Genomic DNA, 20,417 nt, shown 5'->3' with positions numbered 1-20,417 from the left:
CTGAGAGTTTTGGGGGATTGCAAAGACCCTCGAGTTTGCCTCTGGCTTCCCCTCCCCCCCTTTTTTCTTTTCCTTTTATTTTGCATTCGCGTCAATAAAGGGTTAAGCATGTCTGGGCTCCAAACCACCTCTCCCCCAAACCTCTGTACTCCCCCTCCCCTTTTTGTCTCCCCTCTCTTCTTCCGCGCATCGCTAGGAGGTCATCAAAGCTCTGTCCAGTCTGCGTTCACAAGCCCCTCTGCTTCCCGCCCATCTGGCTCTTGGCTGCGTACGAAGAGGTGTGCGCTCACCGAGGGGCGTGTTCCAGCACTGGGAGACGCTGAGTGCCCCGGGTTAGACCTCAGAGCGGAACCAGCCATGGAGTGGGGCGGAGGAAAGTTTGGCACCCTGCAAGGGGTTGTACAACTGGAGGGGGCAGGGCAACCGAGGGTTCTTTAGCCCTCCAAGTTCAGGAGCGCAGGCTGCCTAGACCTGAAGCGGTGTGCGGCCATGGACCATGGGGCGCTCGCGGCCCAGGGCACTGCCCCGCCTAAGGATGGAGAGCAGTCTGTAGAGTCTCCAGAGCCACCGCCGCCGTGGCCGCCACTACAACCACCACCGCCTCCGGCTCCACCGCCTCCCGCTCCTCCACCTCCAGTTTCTCTGCCGCTCCACGCGCCTTCGCCGGAGCTGGCACCACAGTTCTGTCCAGAGCCTGCTCCAGAATCCCGTCCGAAGGCGACCCTAGAACCAGCCACAGAACCAAACACAGAAAAGATCCCAGAACCAGATACAGAACCGGCCCCCGAGCCAACCCCAGAACCAGCCACAGAACCAGACACACAGCCGATCTCGGAACCAGCTACGGAACCGGCCCTCAAGCTGGCCCCAAAACCAACCACAGACCTGGCCTCTGAGCTGGCCCCAGAACCAGCCCCAGAACCAGCCACAGAATCCTGCGCTGAGCCGGTTCCGGAGTCCTGTCCGGAGCTGAGGATAGCTCTTCGTCTATTGCAGTGTCCGGTGGTCGCTCCAGAGACGGGTCTAAAGGCCTTGTCATCGCCCCAAGCACCAGTGCCATTGCCCAGTATAAAGGTAAGAAAAAGACCCCTTGGGGTAGTGAGGGGGGAAAGCCAGGCGAGGCCGGAGGTCTATCGAGATCGTGGGACTCTAAGTACCCTTAGCATCCCATTTGGCTGCCACCAACTGGCAAAGATGCTCAAAAAGATGCGGGGATAGGGGAGCCCAAGGGAGTGGGAGGCGGAAAGCAACCTGTGGAAGCGAAAGTGGGCTCTTTAAGGCTAGAAATGGGGGGGGGGGGTCGACAGCACGGAGTGGGAATCGGAACAGATTTTTCCCCATGGGGAGAAGTGACAGTGCCGTGAGCGCCTATACCTTGCAAAAAGAGATGGAAGATGCTCCCAAGGAGCGCAAGAGACCTACAGAGGTGTTTAGGGCTGGCCCCTGGTACACAGGAATGGGATTGAGTCGGGGCGGTGGGATACACCTCTTAGCCACCATCACTGCCGCAGAGGCCCAAGCTGCAGAGCCACAGCTGTCTGCTTGGCCCCCTCCCTGCCACTGAAGTAGGGATTCCTCAGCTGGTTCGTAAATGGTGGCGTTCCAGGAAGATACCCTGTACCTCTATCTCGGCTACTGGGCTCTGATACTTCGGGTGGAGATGAGGGGGATGGGCGGTGCCCACGCACACTGCAGGGGAAGGGCAGGGCTCGCTCCGGAATGGGAGAGCATGCATGTGTCAAAGCCACCATTCCATCTGTCAGCAAGATTTCCCAGAAGGTAGATGCAAACACATTGATACAGTGATGGGTCCCTTGCAAGCGGGACGACAGGCTTCCCTCACTGGGGCCACTTGGAGTGGTACAGGAGTCCTGATTTAGAGACACGAATATAGAATTTGTTATTTAGGAGCGCGTGAACAGGAACCCTCATCAACTTGTCTTCAGAAATGCCTTTGTAAACGTTGCACTTAGCCGGGAAAAGACGAGTGGAGGATCCTCGGTCACTGGCTCAGGGGGAAAGTGGGAGGAAGGAGGTTTTCCATGTTTGCCTTGGACCCCTGAAATCAGTGTCTGCTCTTCAGCAGGAGTCTTTCTTTATCTATGCTCCCCCTACTTTCTTTCCCCTAAACTTCATTCCACAAGACTATGAAAATCATGATAATGCATACATACTTCCCCTGCAGGAAAAACAAAACAAGACAAAACACAGAAACAAATAAATAACACACCACACCAACAATGCCTGTTCATACTGCTGCCAAGCAGGGTACAGGGACAAAGCTCCGGAACCTTTCTGCTGTGGATCGCACACTCGTAGAATGTAAGGGGAGGGGTCAGAGAAATTGGCATCGTGAAATGGAAATGGAAGCGGTTGCTTCCAGAATTATGATCAGGGAAGCCTGAGTTTGCAAAATAATTGCAATAATGAACGACTGAAAAAGAGAAAGGCTAAAGTGAAAAGTTTCACAGGGGAAAAATGCAGAAGTTTAAAAATAAATAAAATAGGCTTGTAGGAGACTCAGACAATTTTTAAAAAAATCCAACAATCCCACTCTCCCCAGGAGGTGGATCTCTCTTCCCTTCCCGCAGCTGGCCCTTCCCTGCAGCAATCTCTGGAAGGGAGAAGGCGGGGCAGCGAGTCATGGGAGGTCACCCTAACTGGGTGCTTGCTGCTGTTGTTTGCTGTTGTTGTTTGCAAGAGTTTCCATAAAGCTGGTGGGAGGGAAATCAGTAGGGTCCGCCTAACCTGAGGCTTCTTAAGTGAAGTTTTGGGAACGTGACTGAGAAACGGGACACCTGGGTACTTAATTACCAAGCCAACGAGCAAATATATGGCCTCTTTGGCCCCTGGAAGACTGACTGGAGGCCAGGAGCTCCTGAGATGAGCTCTCTGATAGTGGGAAAGCATCTCCCATCAGCCTGACAGGAAAATGTCTGTTGCTTGACAGTTAAGGAGGATCAAGATAAAGGGAATCGGTTTAGCGCCCTCTGCATAGGACCCACTGAGATGACTGACCCACAGGCCCCTGACAGACCTGACAGGCGACCAGGACCCCCCCCCTCATTGTTTGACTTTGACCTTAGAGCTAGTATTTGTTCAGTCACTTACCTTGCAAAATGAGGTTAAAAACCTTGACCATCCACTAAGAGGGCATGTGAATGAACCCATTAGCCCCTCCAGAGGATTTTGAAAGATTCAGGTTGCTGGAGCCTAAACCTTTTCTCAACACTCTGGGTGTTGCTATGAAATTGCTCACTGGTGCAAATGGGAAGGAACATCTTATCTTCAGTGATAGGACCATTCTCTGCTGCATCCTCCTCAGACAAATAGCACCTGCAACCAGCTGATTTGCATCTTAACATTCAAGGCAAATAGGTTGCCATCTTAGCTGGGATGACATTGTTCTCAGATACTGCCTCCTTGCGGCAAGCTTGGGAAATACACACACACACACACACACACACACACACACACACACACACACACACACTGAGAGATCAAAACAAAATAGAGCTCTCATTGTACAAATCCTACCAGTAGCATGAAACTGGCCTTATAAGTCAAAAGATGAAATGAGCAAAACCAAGTGTTTGAATGTGACTGCAGGTTTCTCCTAGATAATTTTGCTGTTATTGCAGTGAAAAAAAAAATCCAACATCTTGCAGTGTGTAGTCTGCTCTTTTGAGGTTTCAGAACCTCCTGGTTACAAATCTATGCCAAGAATGAGAGTAGAGACTGAGAAAGAAGGCTCAAGTTTTCTTTCTGAATAGCTAGCAGGATAACACGGTCTGTGAACCAAACCTATTTCCTTCCTTTCAAAAATGTTTTGATTTCCAGGAAATGAACCGTTGTCACCCACCTGGTGGCAGCAAGTGTAAGTAAGGATGTGTGAATTGATTCTTTAGCAATGCTATAACTCTCTTGGGGTGTGCGAAATGGGAGGGCTGGCTTACATGAAGTAGACTATATTTCTTTCTCCCCCCTCAACTGTGGTTGAAGAAAGACAGTTTATATTTTTATTCATTGGGTTTTGACTAGCTATGAAAATATAATCACACCTTACAGGTGATTGATGAAAATATGAGAAGAAATACATTTTTGTGGCTTATATTTCTTGGCTAGGCAGGGGATCTGTGTATCACTCTTAATGACTACACAGCAATTACCATTACACACCAAACCAGAACTGTTTCTTGGTAATTTTTGCACACATTTTCTTGCAAAGCAGCAAGCATTTGTTTATATGATAACTGGTAATTCTTACTTGAATACATTATTATCTTAACTATATCCGAGCTTCTCAAAGGTAGATACTGTCACTCCCTCCTACTGTCTAGTACAATTCTACCCTCCTATTTTTGCTCAATAAATACTTGCTGAAGTTTAAAACCTATCAATTCCATTTCCAGCAATGACAGAGACAGCTGCTGTGAATAATAAAATTACATTTACATTGACTTCAGAGTGAGAAGTAAATGCTTATTTAAATAGCCTGGAATATATAGCCCTTAAGGAAATGCAGTCAATCTTTCCATTTTTAGAATAGATATTGGAACTATAATTAAGAAGCAAAGTATTAACAAAAAAAATGGTTTGGAAAGTGCCCTTATCCCCTGCAGTCCTGATAGCAGCAGACTAATGATGATGATGGTTTCAGGGGCAATAAATTTTTTCCTAAATGAATAAACTATCTGCAGTGACTATAAACAACTTTGGGATTGTAGATTCGAATGTTCAACTTGTTGAAGGTCAGGATGAAATTACTTTTATTCCTCTTGGGTCTTTCCCCCCCTCCTTGCCAGGTTTTTATGATACCATCTGATTTATTTGGTGTATTTTGAGAGCTCCTGAACATTTGCTACAAGATGTTCTAGAAAAGATAATGAGATATTTGGTCAGTGGTCTTTCACTTCTGGGAGTACAATTCTTAGTGTTTATTAAAATCTCCAACTGGGGCTTCTGCAGATCTGTAGCCTAAAAGAAAAGGCTGACCCATTACCCCAAGTTCTTCCAAGGAAAGGGGAAAACTCCACAGAGGCCAGAAAACCATTCAGGGACATTAAAATAAGGATTATATAATTCCTTCTGCCTATATGGCAATTTACAGTTTTCAGGATGCTTTCTTATGTATTACTCTTTTATTCCCCTTAAGAAGGCAGCAGGGTGAGGGAGAGCAAAAATAAAATTTGCCACCTAAATAAAATATAACAGTTTATCAACTTATCAGTTGTGGATTTTTAAAAATATTCAACATATGGCTTTCTATGACACATAGGATCCTCAGTTGTCTGAGGACAATCTTTAAGCTGACATTCTACCAGCTCTGAATTTTTTTTTCCCAAAGCAGTGACGGCTGTTCCCTGTTTGATGCTCTCAGAAGGGGCCATCATAGAATAGGAGCCTGAGAAGGAAGGAAAAGAAGTGTAAGACCCTGAACCAATAACTCCCAAAGGAGACTTTTTGGGGAAAGAAATAAATAGAAATTCTGCTAGTGATAGGGTGCCTAACTTTTCCAAAGCCCACTGACTATAATTCCCTCAGTGGGAAAAAAGTATTAAAAAAGAAAGCATCTATTTCTAAAGGGAGATACTTATCCTCAGCAAAGCAAATAAACCTTATTCTCAAAATAGAAAAACAAGTTTATGAATTTTAAAAAGAGAGAGAAAACCCCCAGATAATGGAGTGTATCACTCCCCTGAAAATTATTTTAAGGAAAAAATTCTAGAGGGAAGCTCCTCACTCCTACTAGAGCCCATGAAACTTATATTCTTCAGAGGAAAATTAAAAATGAAAAGAGAAATCATGTTAAGGTGAATAGTATTTCTAACCTTAAAAAACAATGAAATTTACAAATTTTATTTACACCTCGCAACCCAAGCCCAATCCCTCACAAAAGTTATAGAGGCAAAAATAAATCTTCCAAATTGGAGGTCCACCAATCTCACCAAGATGTCTAATGTTATTTCTTCCAATTATGTGAAATTTCCAAAATAGACAAATTCTTAAAGACAGAAAGTAGATTAGGGGCTGGGGGAAGTGGGGAAGAGAAATGTGAGTGATAGCTAAAGGTTTACAGGGCTTCTTTTGGGAGTGATAAAAAAAATATTTTGAAATTAGATAGTGGTGATGGTTGTACAACCTTGTGAATATACTAAAAACCACTGATGTGTACACTTTAAAATAGTGTGGGAGTTATACCTTAATTTTTTAAAAATAAGTAAAATGTAGATCATTCTTCCACTTTCAAGATAATAAACCCAGTACCTTCCACAAATAAATAAACATGCAAATAAATAAAAGGGAATTTTTTTTACATAAAGGAAATCAAAGAAAAGATCCTTTTAAGGGCAGGGCCTCCAGCCTCACCAAAATAATCTTTATTCACATAAACATCCCTTTTATTTCTTTTGAGAAGAAGAAACAAAAAAGGAAATCTTTTCAAGGAAAAATTCTTTCAAAATCATCACAGTCAATGAAATTTACTAATCCTTCTACCTCCAGATACACACAAATGTTTTAATTTAACAGAAGGAAATATTAAAGGACATGGTCCCTGATTTTACCAAATATCCTTATTTTTTAACTTCCAGAAAAGATGAAAAAAGAAACAATAGAAATAACTCACTCCCAAGGGGAGATATCCTGTCCTCAGCAAAGCACATTAAATACAATTTTTTTTAAGATTTAAAAAAATTAACAATGGAAAGGCATGTATGTCAGTTGAGAGGATAATATCAAGGAAATGAAAACAAATTCTCTTAAAGAGGAGAAATGCTCCAGCCTCACAAAGACCCAGGAACTTTTTTGTTGTCAAAATACAACAAAAACATGCAAATTTTTTAAGAATAAAAAGGAAGAGGAAATCCTTCTAATGGGAGTTAGAAGGATTCATTAAACCCAAAAGCTTCATTCTTAATACAGAAAATTTTTAAATTGGAAGGATAAGTTGAAAAGGTAGGAGAGATTTTAAAAAAAAAGCCAAGAAAGTCTTCTTGAGGAAAGATGCCCCCGGCCTCAACAAAGCCACCCCCCCTCTTTTTTTTCTCACAAGTGAATACATTTAGAATGGAGAAGGAGGCAGGAAGAAAGTGAATAGGCTATTTTTAAAAAGAAGCCTCCTTTTTAGGGAATGAGTTTCCTCCAAACTCACCAAAGTCCGTGAACATTTTTCTCTAAAAAGAGGAGAGGGAGAGAGAGAGAGAGAGAGAGAGAGAGAGAGAGAGAGAGGAGGGAGAGGAGGGAGAGGATGAGGAGGAGGGAAGGGAGGGTGAAAGGAAGGATGGGAAAGAGGGAAAGGGAGGGAGAAAAAATAAAAATAAGGGATAACTTGTCAAAGAAAAAAAGGAACAAATTCTCCTAAGGAAAGTGCACCAATACCCTATTGAAGATAATACGTATTATTCTTGATCAAAATACTCTACTCCTGCCCTGCCCCCAAAAGGAGAAAAAAACCACAAAATCTCTTTCCTCAGCTTCTCCAAGGGGGGATGCACCTAATATCACCCAAACCCAGAGAAATTATTTATTCTCCAGCCTTCAGTATTTCTTTTTATTTAATAAAATGAAAAAGTTCTTTCAAGAAGAGATGCTCCCAATCTTATTTTTCCAAATAAATTATTCATTTTTTTTAAAAAGGAAAGAAATAAAAATCCTACTGAGGAGGGTTTCCCAACTTCATTAAAACTAGTGGCCCTTATAGCTCCTCTCCACAAAACCTAGTCTTTCAAAAATAGAAATTCTCCAAACCTAAAGAGAGGTGCTCCCTCAACCCCACCAAAAGCAAGGAATCTTTTTCTTCAGAGGTTTATTTTTTAAGAAAAATTTTTTCCATCGTATGAAGAGATAGCTTCAACTTCACTAAAATCAATAGACCTTATTCTTCTCCATACCTAAAAGAGGAAAGAAAAAGAATTTTAAGAAGAAAAGAAGAGAAATCCTCCTAATAGAAGGCAAGTTTGTCCTAATCTCACCAACATCACTGAACTTTTTATTTCCTGTAAACAGATTTTTAACGAAAGAGTTAAAAAAAAAACATGTCTTTTAAGAAAAAGTGCCCACCACCTACCTCACTCTAAGGACATGAAAGTATTATACAAAGAAAAAGTAAAATCATTCTAGAACAGTGCCAGTGAACCTTAAATTCAGCACCTGAGGCTGAAAGGTATTAAAGTTTAGTCCCAGGCTGGCTTTCTTCTGTTCCCCAGACCACTTCTGGTTACCTTCCCCATCAATCATTCAGTCTGTGCATTCAAGAAAGGCAAATCTTGTTCATAGAAAACAAAATTATGAAGGCTAACCATCTGGGGAAAAAGTCATACCTCTTTTCCAAACCAAACATAAATAATTTGGATATTAACGGCATCATTGTTCTTCTATAATACAATAGAAACTCAATAGTTGATAAATGCTAAAACAATTACACTCTTAATATTAACTTCCAAATTAGACACACACCCCTACCTAGCAAACAAGAACCCTTATATATTCGATAATGGGATTCTTACAGTGGTTGTCTAATTATGTACTCAATTAAATATTTGTCCTATAGAGTGATAAAGGTCTCAATTTTTATAAATACATAAAATTTGAAAGTCAGATTTATAAGCAGAGAATATGACTCAATGTTTTCCAATATTTAAAATGTATTTACATATCTAAAAATTAAATTGAGTACCTATTCTATGTCCTATATACTTATCACTGAGGATTCCATAATGGACAAAGTCACATAGATGAGACTTCCTTTAAGCAACACTGGTAAATGAGAAACTCTAATTACCAAAACAGATATCCAAGGGGTAATTATTTGTTTTACCAGACACTTCGCAGAGGCATTCACTTAAGTGAATGATTCTCTCAGTCTACCTCTTCTTATAGAAAAATTCAGGATATAAAATAAAGGAATATATGCTGATTTCAGAGAATGTAGAAAATCTAAAAAGCTTTTAAAAAGAAAATAAAAATTATGTAGCATCTCACCATTCAGGAGATAATTGCTGTTAATATTTTGATATATTTTTCCATTTATTTTCTCTGAATATATGCCTATATATGCTCAGTAGTCTATAAAAGGAAAATTTTAGGGAATGTGCAATTGTGTCTCAGGCTTCCTTCCCTGCCCCACTTACACCTCTCCACTTAATAATTATTAGATCATGTGCATTGTTATACATTGTTCTTAGGAAACACTTGTTAATTCTAACTTCAAGTTTATCTAGTCAGACACCTGTATGATCTGATTGATAAACATGTGCTTGAGACATAACTGTTCAGGGATGTATTTGCAGTGTAAAGCAATGAGAGTGTACATTTTATCTAGACACAGTAGTGGCATCTACACAAACAAATGCCCTATATAGAATGGTGGTTTGAGCTCACATTTACTAACTGCATTTTTTGGACATCCAGATTTCATTTGTCCAGCTTGCTTTTGTGACTTGAGTTTGGAGGAGACCCAGAAAAAAACTATCTTTTACTCACCATTAAATTTCCAAAAGGAAAATCTAAATTTCTGAGACTATATTGGGTCATTGTATTTATTGAATGAATTTGACGTATAACATTGTGTAAATTTAAGGGGTATAGTGCGCTTTGATACATTTATATATTATAATATGATTGCCAATGTAGTGATATTTAACGTTATATAATTATAGTATGAGATTATTGTCTGTATTCATTATACTGTGCATTTGATCTCCGTGGCTTACTTACTACTTGTGAAAAGTTTGTACCATTAAACACCATCACTCTTATACCCTCCCAACCCCTGGAAACTACCATTTTACTCTCTAATTTTTACAAGTTTAACTTTTATACATTCCACATATATGTGATATCATACAGTACTTGTCTTTCTCTGTCTGACTTATCTGACTTAGCATAATGTGCTAGGTTCTATTGGGTCATTTTTAACCATATACAAAAATGTACTGATAGTTTATCTTAACACAAAGTTACCCTGAATCATGCTCATCTGGGTACCTCCTACCTAGAAGGGAAGCATGTATGTGTGTGTGTGTGAGGACATTATCAACAATTATAAGGAGACACAATATTCAATTCTTCCAGCTTTCATTAACCAATCTGGTAGAAAACTTAAAGAGTTAATTAACCGTATACAATCCAACTAAGGTTGAATCAGTAATTTAAAAGGCAAGCGTAATGTTACATTGCATAAGATCAGAATTTTCGGCTTTGTCTGTAGCACTTAGAGATTTTCATCTTCCAAAACATTACAGACATTTGCCGTTTAAGCTTTTAAAGAGCCTGTAAAAGAGAAATTGGCTCCCGAGGACAGGGATTCCCATTTCCTTGTCTCCTTCATAGCACAGGGCTAGGTAGGTACGTGATGCTATGGGATTCTGAGAGATAGGTGTGATACTCCCACCCAGAGCTTTATGGAATTCGGAAACAAGAGTCAATGGGCCAGGGGACTGAGCCTGGCCCCTGCCTCCAGGAATAGGAGGAAGGTGAAAGCACTGCTTGCAGAGCTCAACTAAGAATATTCAACATCCTGAAGATTTATTCATTTGCTTTTTCCTGAAGCTGATGTCTATACCTGTTTTCTTCTGTGGTTTTGCAGCTTGAGGCAGGCAATGAAAGGTACCTGCTGAGTAAAATATGTTAATCTCCTTGGCTATGAGTAGAGGCAGTTGAAAGTAGGAAAGTTTTCATTAACCCAGGGCTCTGCCCATTGAGTCTCTGCTGAAGCTGGCTCCAGCATCCCAGCACTATCCTTTGAACCCTAACTCTAACAGTAGTCTGCATCCCATTTTAGAATTACCTAGATTGTTAATTCTCCCTCAATAAATGTCATTTGCTTTATTATGTACCTTTAACACTTTATTTTATAATTTTTTATATCACTATACATGTACCTTGCAATATAAAAGGAAAATTATGATGTTGCTTTATGAAAACAGTTAAGCATAAACAGCAAAGAAGAAATAAATGAGGCTACAGAACAGGATTGTTGATTTCAGAAAATTAACTAGTTGGTACCCTTCTCACTAACCTCAGTTAATGGTTACTGTGATAATTTCCCTCCTGCCAGGCTTGAGTAAAACAAAACTTTCTCTTACTCAGAATTTAGATATTACTGTTCCTTTCTCATGCACTAATCTTACTCTGCTCGACTGTTAAGACTAATTAAAATGATAATTTTGGCATTCCCATGATCTCCTTTGTTTAAATTTACTCAGCTTAAATGTCCCGACAAGATCTCCAGGACATTTTTTTAAGTTTCACTTTGGTTTTACATAAAATCAAAGCACCCATTTAGTGGACTTACTTTGCCTTTCCATCATCCTTTATCAGCACTAAACTTTTTATAAAATTCCTTCATTTTTTCTTCTGTTGGCAGAAAACAGACATAGACATTCCCAGGCAGCTTGCTTTTATTTTTGGTGGTGGAGGGGTATATCCAGTATAGTATGGCATCACTGTGAAGTACATGTGAACATATCTGCTAATTAATTCAATAAGTGTTCAATAATTAAGCAATTGGTATTTTAAATGCTTAAAATATTATACATGTTTGGAGGACTGTTACATGAATATTTTAGAGTGTTTTCATGATGTTTGAGGAAATTGGTTGGAGTTTTTAAGATGAAATAGGAATTCATTATTACTTTTCCAGTTTATAAAAATGGAATTAAGTTTCCCACTATCCAAAGTTGACTATCCAACAAGTTTTCAGGTATGGATTAGATTCAGTTATGAGGGACTGACTGATCACAAATTCACTTTGATATTGTGGAGAATAAAGTAGATGGGGGAAAGTCTATTGAAACTTTGAAGACAACTGACAAAATTGTGTTTATCATTTGACTGATGTAAGGTACAACCATTAGAGAGCTGTTAATTAGTAAAATAACATGGCTGAAGTAGAAGGTGAGCTAATGAGGCATATAATTAAAAACTAACCTTCAATTTCTTTGTATGCCAAATTCCAAATTAAATTACCAAAGGAAAAAAAAGGAAGAAAATAATTATATTATATAGTGTCCTTTTTCTACTGGTTTGGACCTTCTTTGACCCATATTCCACTTCTGTAAGAGTCTGGTCTGCTTTCTCTATGGTATTTTTCCTATTTCATATCACAGGGTTTTCTACAGCAAAAGTAAGAAACCATGATGGAAATCCAGAGAAACTTTTTGTCTTCAGTATTGTAGACCCATGAAAAGGGACTTTGGGGATCAACTAGTCCAGTGTTTTTAAAACTTTTTTTAGCAATAGAATTCTTTCAGATTTCTCTCAATGAAATCTTAAAAGAAAGTCTAATATTTAATACAAACACAAGAAGTATTTCATTAGTCATCTTCTATGCTAAAATGGGTTTGCAACTGATGTACCTTCCCAATTGTTTAAACTAACAGGAAAGTGAATTTGTACTCCCTGTTTATTACTGGCTTCTTAGCAAGCATGCTGGTGATGTAGGAACACATTGAATAGCAAAAAGAAGCAAGTCGGAGTTTAAAATTTGGCCTAAAGTATTCCAAAAAATTAGATAATAGAAACTCTCCTGGAAAACATTTTCATTCTAGGGAGTAACTTCCTTCCTCCCACCTCAGGAATGTGTTACAGCTATCTCATTAAGCAGTTGTCATAATGTGCACTGTTTTCGCTTATAGGAACATTTGTATTATTGAGGATTGTGTTGCTGACTAAGGACACCACACCAAATAAATTGTAGATATAACTAAAACTATGTAGTAAAAGCTAATATATAACTGTAAGCCTCTGTAATAATTTAAAACAGCAAAATTATTCCAAGTCCTATAAAATGATCATAAATATACAATAAACATTGATTTCCTAAGGTGCCCCAGAGTACTATAAAGTGGACATGCAGCACATAAAAGAACCAATTCTACATAAATTTAATATATTCTTTACTTAGAATTTGCATTCTGCCTGCATCAAGAAAAAATATGAAGTATCCTGCCAAATTAAATGCATATAAAACAGGACAATTAAACACAAATAAAAGCAGAAAAAATAATTCAAAGCAGTGGCGAATGAGACTTTAAAACAATATATGCTACTTATAATAAAGCCTAATTACACATTTAGTTAGCAGTACTTTTTTTCTGCTGCCTTTGGTAGTTGAAGAACTTTGGAGAATGATTTGAATGATTCAGACCTCTTAAAGTTAGTATCCAAGGAAGTTTGAGCTGATGCCTCATTTTTATGCAATACGTTTTCCTGTAGCAAGCTGCAGCAGCCACAAAATGAAGAACTAAAGGTTGCCAGGATTGCGACATAAGTGTTAATTAGCTGTCCTAGAAGGCTGCAGGCTTGGGTTATTTTGGTGTGCTTGCATTTTTTCTAGTATTCTAATGTATGTTTCTGTGAGGCATATAAATATGGAATTTCTCAAATAAAATAAAATTGCAAATAAAATTTATTTCTCAAATAAATCTAAATGGTATCTTATAACCAGGTTTCAATAATTTGGACTCTTTCTTAGATTGAGAGTTACTTCACGTTGGTCCTAATCATAATTTTATTTTATATACCTGTGCAATATAGGGTAAATTGATTAATCTTTCTGTGTTTAGCCTTTGTGTCTCTTAAATGAAGCCAATAATGTGCCACTAACTCAGCTCAGCTCAGCTCAGCAGTAGTCTCCTTCAGTGAGTCTTCAATGGTATCCCCTCTAGGAGATACCCTTCCTTCTGGGCTCCTATAACATCCTATACAAACCTCTGCTTCTCATTTGCCATGTATACTGAGATTATCAGTTTGCATATCCCATTAGAGCTATAAGGATGAGACCCTTGGGGCCTAACCTGCTGTCTGTCACTCAATAAATGGTGACCAAACTTATGAAAATAGGATAAATGCTGAATGAAAACTTAGATTTAAAACACATATTTTAAAAATAAATATGCAAATGGTAGTTCATTTTAGTATTATTTGTATATGTGCCATGATATTTACTGTCATAACTTTCTATCTTTAGCTATACAAATAAGTGTTAATATATTCACCCCTCAAAAATGGACTTAGCTATTCAGGTGTATTACCATCACGTGATGGTTGGCAGAGCTGCCTCCTATCTTCCCAGAGGGCTATAGTTTTTCTTTAAACTCCCATGAAGGGACATTATGCATTAGTATCAGCCCTGTATTGATCAGTGTGATCTTGAATTACTAGTCTTTGGTCATAAACATAGTTAATTTTGATAAAAAATAAAAATGATGAATAATCTAGTCAATTTATTAAAATTTAATTTATTAAAACACTCAAGCATAGCAACTCTAAAGAATATTATATTTAGTATATAGAGAACAGGGTTAAACATACAACTAGGTACCATTTGGTACCCTTTTCACTAATATTAACTATTAATCATAATTTAATCTATTTATGGTATCTTCTTCACTTCAATTGAAAAGCAAATTTCTCCTGTAGTTGGCACTTGAATTTGGAGCTAGGTGTCAATATAACTATTCTGAGATCCTCCTTTCTTTGTGAGAACTAAAAAGAAACAATTAAGCTTTAATGTCCCTTTGGCAGTCCAAATTTTATCCAAAATAACTTTCTACTAATTACAAGAACAGTCTTAAACTTGTTTCACCAATGCCTCTGATCAGATCCATACCCTGAGCTTAATGATACTTTGATCAGGAAAGACAATATGAATTCTCAACTTAGACAGCAGGAAACTCTAATGGTTGGTCATCTTTTTTCCAATCAGGAACATTTCTCTTAAGTGAGATAGACAACTTTTATCCTTTCTAGAATACCTATTGGGCAGGATCACAACATCAATTTATGTAGATTGTGCACTATATAAGGCTGCCATGTCTAAGGGGACACCTTTCGCAAAGTAGACATTATATGTGTGTGTGTGTATGTATATGTATATGTATATGTATATGTATATGTATATGTATATGTATATAAATTTATTATTTCTATATACTAACAGTTTTCCTGCAGATGGCAGTCAAGTGCTTTGCGCTAACAAAATTGGTATAATTTGAAAACTTTCTGACAAATAGTAGTAAAATATCTTTAGCAAATAGTGCCTTTTCCTGATGTGCTCAAAGGTATCTTATGGGCAGATCCTGCTACTAATTCCTTACATTTAAATACAATGGTTCCCTCTGCAACTCCCTAGAAGCCTATATGCTCAGAACTGATTTCCAAAAGTCCCTATTTTATTCCATATCACATTTAAAACAGAAACAGCATCATTTTAAAACAGAAACCTGTAATGAAGGTTTAAAACAAAATATATAGAGATGCATGCATAGGTAGGCATACATCCATGAGTACACACTGGTACATTCACTCCCAGTAACATACCCAAGTATATATACTCCAATAGCTGAACGGCCTGGGAAGTAGGTATACACACACACACACACACACACACACACACACACACACACACACACACTGATAAATAGTTATTTAGCTTGACATTAAGGCATATAAAGGAAGAGGTTCTGGCTACTCTGGTGCTAACCTCTGGTCCAGCTCTCTTATTTAATCTATTTTTAGTCTGTCTCACTCCCACAGGCAGTGAGTTCCCAAAAGTTTGCATGCTCTTACATGAGTTCAATTCAACAGACCTTTCTAAGGGCTTACTGGTGACAAACAACTGCTAAGTAGATAGAAGAAGCCACTCAGTCTTGGAAGGTTGTTCGAAGGAGGTGAGATCTGACCTGTGTCTGAAGATTAAGCAGGACTTTGATAGGAAAACATGGGAAAAGAGACAGGAGGCAAAGGGAATATTTTAAACATAGACATGGAAGGGCTTAGAATCCCACACAGACTGGATATGGTTGGAACTTTTGGTGCATCAGGAAGAAAGTTTGGAGAAGTTGGGTAGGAGCTAAATTACAGTAGGCTTTGAATGCCAGGTGAAGAAATATGTTTTCTATTTCATAAGCATTGAAGAATCATGGAAGGTTTTTAACTGAGCATTGCATGAACAGGGTTAGATTTAAGAAAACTCTGTTAATATACAATGGGTTAGACAGGAAGACTCTAGGGAAAGTGACATCAGTATAGGCAAGAGATACTGAGGACCTAAGGGCAATCAGTATGAGACGAAGTAGATAGAAGAGATACTGACAGGATTTCTTTTGTAACTGTTTGGCTGTGGATAATGGGAAAGAGAAAAGAGTGGAAGGCAACTCTGAACTTTCTAGCCCAGAATTGTTAAAATTGTACAGAAGATGGAAGCAAAAGCTGGTGTACTCAGGTAGCAGCCTGGGAAGATTATGAGTTCAGTTCTGGAGAATCTGAGTTCAAGGCATTCATTGGTGAGGCCTAAGCTCAAGACAGTGATTAGAAAAAGGTGAGAATTTAAGGGTTAAAAGACCAATGTATGTATGTTCTGCCATAAGAATTAGGCAAGGTGGGAAAAGTCTGTTACTCCCTCCCCACCACCTCCGCCCCCAGATTGAAAGCACTAAAATGAAATCAATAGAATCAGATAATGGAAGAAAGATGAATGTGGATAAAAATTGGGGAAATAGGCAGAGAAAAAATACTGATTTATAAGTTGAAGTATTGGAAGAAAAGGAAGCAAGAAGAGAATGTATAATTTTTAAAGGAACATTTCTTTTTAAAGTATTGATCCTGAGTAATTTTTTTCAATAACTTTTTTATCCTCTGCTTTAGCCATTTTTTCTTTGTTGGTGAAAATCCTCTAGTCTAAGAAGAAGAGGGAATATAGTTAATGTGTTGTGCTCAGGTAGAATGCAACTGGCTTTTCTCTCATTGCCCAAGTCTTTATTTGTAAGTCTAGGAACATATTATGTTTAGGGAGACCAGTTTGAAAGGTTAATAAGTTATCTATTTATCAATAGGAGGAGCATGAGACCATTTCTCTTGTGTTAAAATAAGAAAAATATATTGTTTTCTATATCAAAGATTCTATTTTAAATCTCTTCACACATAGTAACTGTTTAATAACTGTTGAATTAACAAGAATAACAAAGAAGTTTTAAATATACCTATCTATATAGGTGGATAGACATAGATAGATATATTAAAATATCTCCAAAGACAAAATGCTAAGATAATACTTAGGGTATTGTAAGATTTGCTCTGAAAATGTTGAGAGGAGGTGGGGACTTTCTTAAAGAAAACTATTCTTAACAAGTACATATTGTCTTTTAGGTATGAACTAAATAATAAACCCCTTAAAACAGCTGCAGACAGTGGAGAGAGTCAGACAGAATAATCAAAGAATAAATAAATGTTTGAAAGTGTGAACAGAAGGCCTAGTAGGTCCTCAGACCTTTGCTAGTTGGTGTAAAAAGAACTAGGATAGATGTGAAGTCTGTGACCTCACTTGGAAAACAAAATATCTACATCAAGGACAAGTATATAACAATACAAGGAAAGGTTTAATTAGGTTACAGCATGTGTAGTACAGAGAGAAATGCTGTAGAATTATAAAAGAGGAACAATAAGGGATGGATTAATAAGGGAAGGCTTCCTGATGGAGGTGAGAGTAATTGAATTTAAATCTGGGAGCAACATACACAAAGACTTGGCAGCAGCAGGGACCCTATCTAACTAATATCAAAGAGCTTTGAGAAGAAGGCAGAAGGATTTGGACTTTATTCTGTACAGCAGGACATTATTTAAGATTCTTAAGTTGAAGAGTAACATAATGAAAGTAGACTTTATAAAATATTTATTGTGCCAGTGAGAAGGATAGATTGGAGAGGAAGAGGATAGCAGGGAGATTACTTAGACTGTTGTGAAAATCCAGGTAAGAGGTGATGATGGCCTGCTTATTGCAAGCAATAATGATAATTCATTCATTCATTTAACATCTTTTGTTGAATATCTTATGCTGTGTCAGGCACTATGCCAATACTATAATTTACCTAAAGGAAATTATAGCTAAGTAAAGGAAATAAGACCAAGTATACAAATAACTGTAATCTCAAGGAGAAAATAATAATGACCACAAGAGAAACTCTGAGTTCAAAGGAAAGAACTAATTGGAGCTTAGTAGGATATCGTAGACTTGGTTTCAAAAATGAGTAAAAGGACATTCTAGAATTTATCTTACTTGGGGGGGAAGTGCTGGAAAGGATGATAAGGAGGGGGTTCTAGGCAAGCAAAATAGTGTGGGCAAAGACACTGAGGTGAGAAAACATTGCTTTTTCTTTGGAGACCAAAGGATGTAATGTTTGGAGAATGCAGACAGAAATGAAAGACTAGGAGATGGGGGTAGGATGAGTGAATGAGGAAGTGGGTAAGGAGGAAGGAAAATGGTCAGGAAATAGCATAGGATATTAATAATTTCTAATTTTCTTCCTACTTTGCCACTCTCCCTTTTCTCAAACTCTATTTGGATTCTTAGTGCCATTCGAGGATCTGGGATACTTTTGTTTCATTTCTGGACTGCCCACTTCTGCATACCATCTTTCTCTGACATAAGAGTATAAAGTCCTAACTAATGGTCAGAGATGCCCTAATCTGAGAAAGAAACCGATTCCTCCATATATTTCATACAAGGACAGTTTCTATAGTAAGCAGCATCTATAGTCAATCTTTGGTATTAAAGAGCACCTTTCAATCTCAGTTTTGCTGCCTATATGTGCCTGTTTGGTATATATTAGGAAGGTCTTGTCATGCATATAAGAACAACTATACCGAATCAGTTTTCTGTGTATGCTTATACTGTTGGAATTTCAGACTGAACCTTCAGAGATCCTTCCCAATCATGCCTATGATAGCCACGAAATGTTGTGGTCGTTCTAGACTTCCAATTGATTTTTATATTGTACTCTAGGGCCATCTAAAATGCTTCCACATTTCTCATGTTTTATGGCCTTGGATTCTTGCCCCAACATTGTGTGTGGTATTGGTTTCATCCCCATTATTCAGATGAGAAAACTAAGGCTAAAGGACACTTCACTATTAAGAGGCGAAGGCTCCTGACTCCAAAATCAATCCCCAATCCATGCCAGGCTAGCTAGTATGAGGTTTTCAAAGCAGTCCTCTTGAGCCTAGAAATAATCTAGGTTCCTCTAAGAAAAGTGGGGGCCACTTGCTTTCATTTCAGGACTAATTACCTTCTTTAGAGCTAACCAAATCCACAGGCTTAAGATGAGACACAGTTTTAAAGTAGTTGTACTGGTTGTTTTTTAAATGCTTAAAAAACACTTTTAGATGCTTATAATGATGGTTTATCATGTAAGTACTTTGGGACTTCCTGAGATCACAATTCTCAAAAGTTTCTACTATTCTTGAGATTAAAAACACACCAGTCTAGTGATTTGGGCCCAGAACTGAGATTTAAGAGGCTGATTCTATTCCTAGCTGTGCTTTTGTGATTTGAAGTAAATCCTTTAACCTCTCACTTTCTCTTTATCCATTTGTAAATATGCATATTTCCCACCATAGAATATCTGAGAAGCACTTTAAAATTCTAGATGCAAAAAAAAAGCATTTTAAAGGCATTTTAAAGCCCTATAAATTCTGTTAAGCACTTCTGCACAGCTCCAAAGTGACTGTGATATCAATACAAAGTGGAATTAGTTAATTAAAAACAAGTAACATGTATGGGGACACTGTTAAGCACAGATTTCTGCCTGCCTACTACTGTTTTTAATAGGCACAACTTAGTTCTGTGTTCTACTTTCATCTCTTACACAATGTAGTGTTGCTACAGCAAGTTGGATCATCTTGCATATTGCCTCCTGCAGGGTTGTGCGTCACAAAGACTGGTGTCCCTGGGCAGAGATTTTTCTAAGGTAGAAGCCTAGTGAAGAAGACTAATTCTCTATTTCATTTCACCCCTTTGAAGCCTGGTTGTGTGCAAGAGAAAATGTCTTCAACTCTGGAATAATACTTCTCTGTCCTATACCTTAATGTTCTTATCTATAAAATGGAGTGATTATATCTGCTTCTACCTGCAGAGGAGATGGTGTGAGGTTAACCATAGGAGTTGCACTTCAGAGTCAGACACATTGGGTTGAAATCCCAGCTCTGTCATTTCCTAGCTCTGAGACCTTAGGCAAAGACCCTAACTCACCCTCTCTGAGTCTCGTTTTCCTCATTTATCACAAGAGACTAATAATTCCCACCTCGTAGGGCCATTCTGAGGATCAATGGCATATCAAGTGTTTAGTTCAGTACCTAGAATCTAGTTGGTTCTTTTAAAAATGGTAACTGCTACAATGTAAAAGATACCAATTTTTTTAAAGCATGTACTATACTTACTCACTGCTTTGCTTCCCTTTCCTCTTCAAAAGGAATGAGTGCTCCATGTAGAATAAGAAAAACATGGGCACAAAAAGGGTGGATAGCATTGCTTCTTAATGATATATCTTAACATTATAGTCATGTGCCAACTTTACCTACTGCTGTTTTCTTCTGGCTAAAGGGGCATGTCGTGAGAGAGACGTGCAATTCAATTCAAG

The 20,417-nt window shown here is 38.3% G+C and overlaps 1 protein-coding gene across 1 annotated transcript in view; it reads left to right on the top strand.

The window, feature by feature from the left end:
• Positions 1-422: 422 nt before the first annotated feature.
• Positions 423-20,417, top strand: part of DGKK (diacylglycerol kinase kappa) — a 95,442-nt gene continuing 75,447 nt past the window's right edge. Inside the window, exon 1 of the mRNA XM_016153268.2 lies at positions 423-1,074. Within this exon, the coding sequence (XP_016008754.2) occupies positions 490-1,074 (585 nt within the window). The 5' untranslated portion in view covers positions 423-489. The remainder of the gene's footprint in view (positions 1,075-20,417) is intronic.

The sequence above is a fragment of the Rousettus aegyptiacus genome, unplaced genomic scaffold, assembly GCF_014176215.1.
Source record: "Rousettus aegyptiacus isolate mRouAeg1 unplaced genomic scaffold, mRouAeg1.p scaffold_m13_p_9, whole genome shotgun sequence".
Classification (NCBI taxonomy): Eukaryota; Metazoa; Chordata; class Mammalia; order Chiroptera; family Pteropodidae; genus Rousettus; species Rousettus aegyptiacus.
Note: the sequence above shows the minus strand (reverse complement) of the source record. Positions and strands in the feature narration are given on the sequence as shown.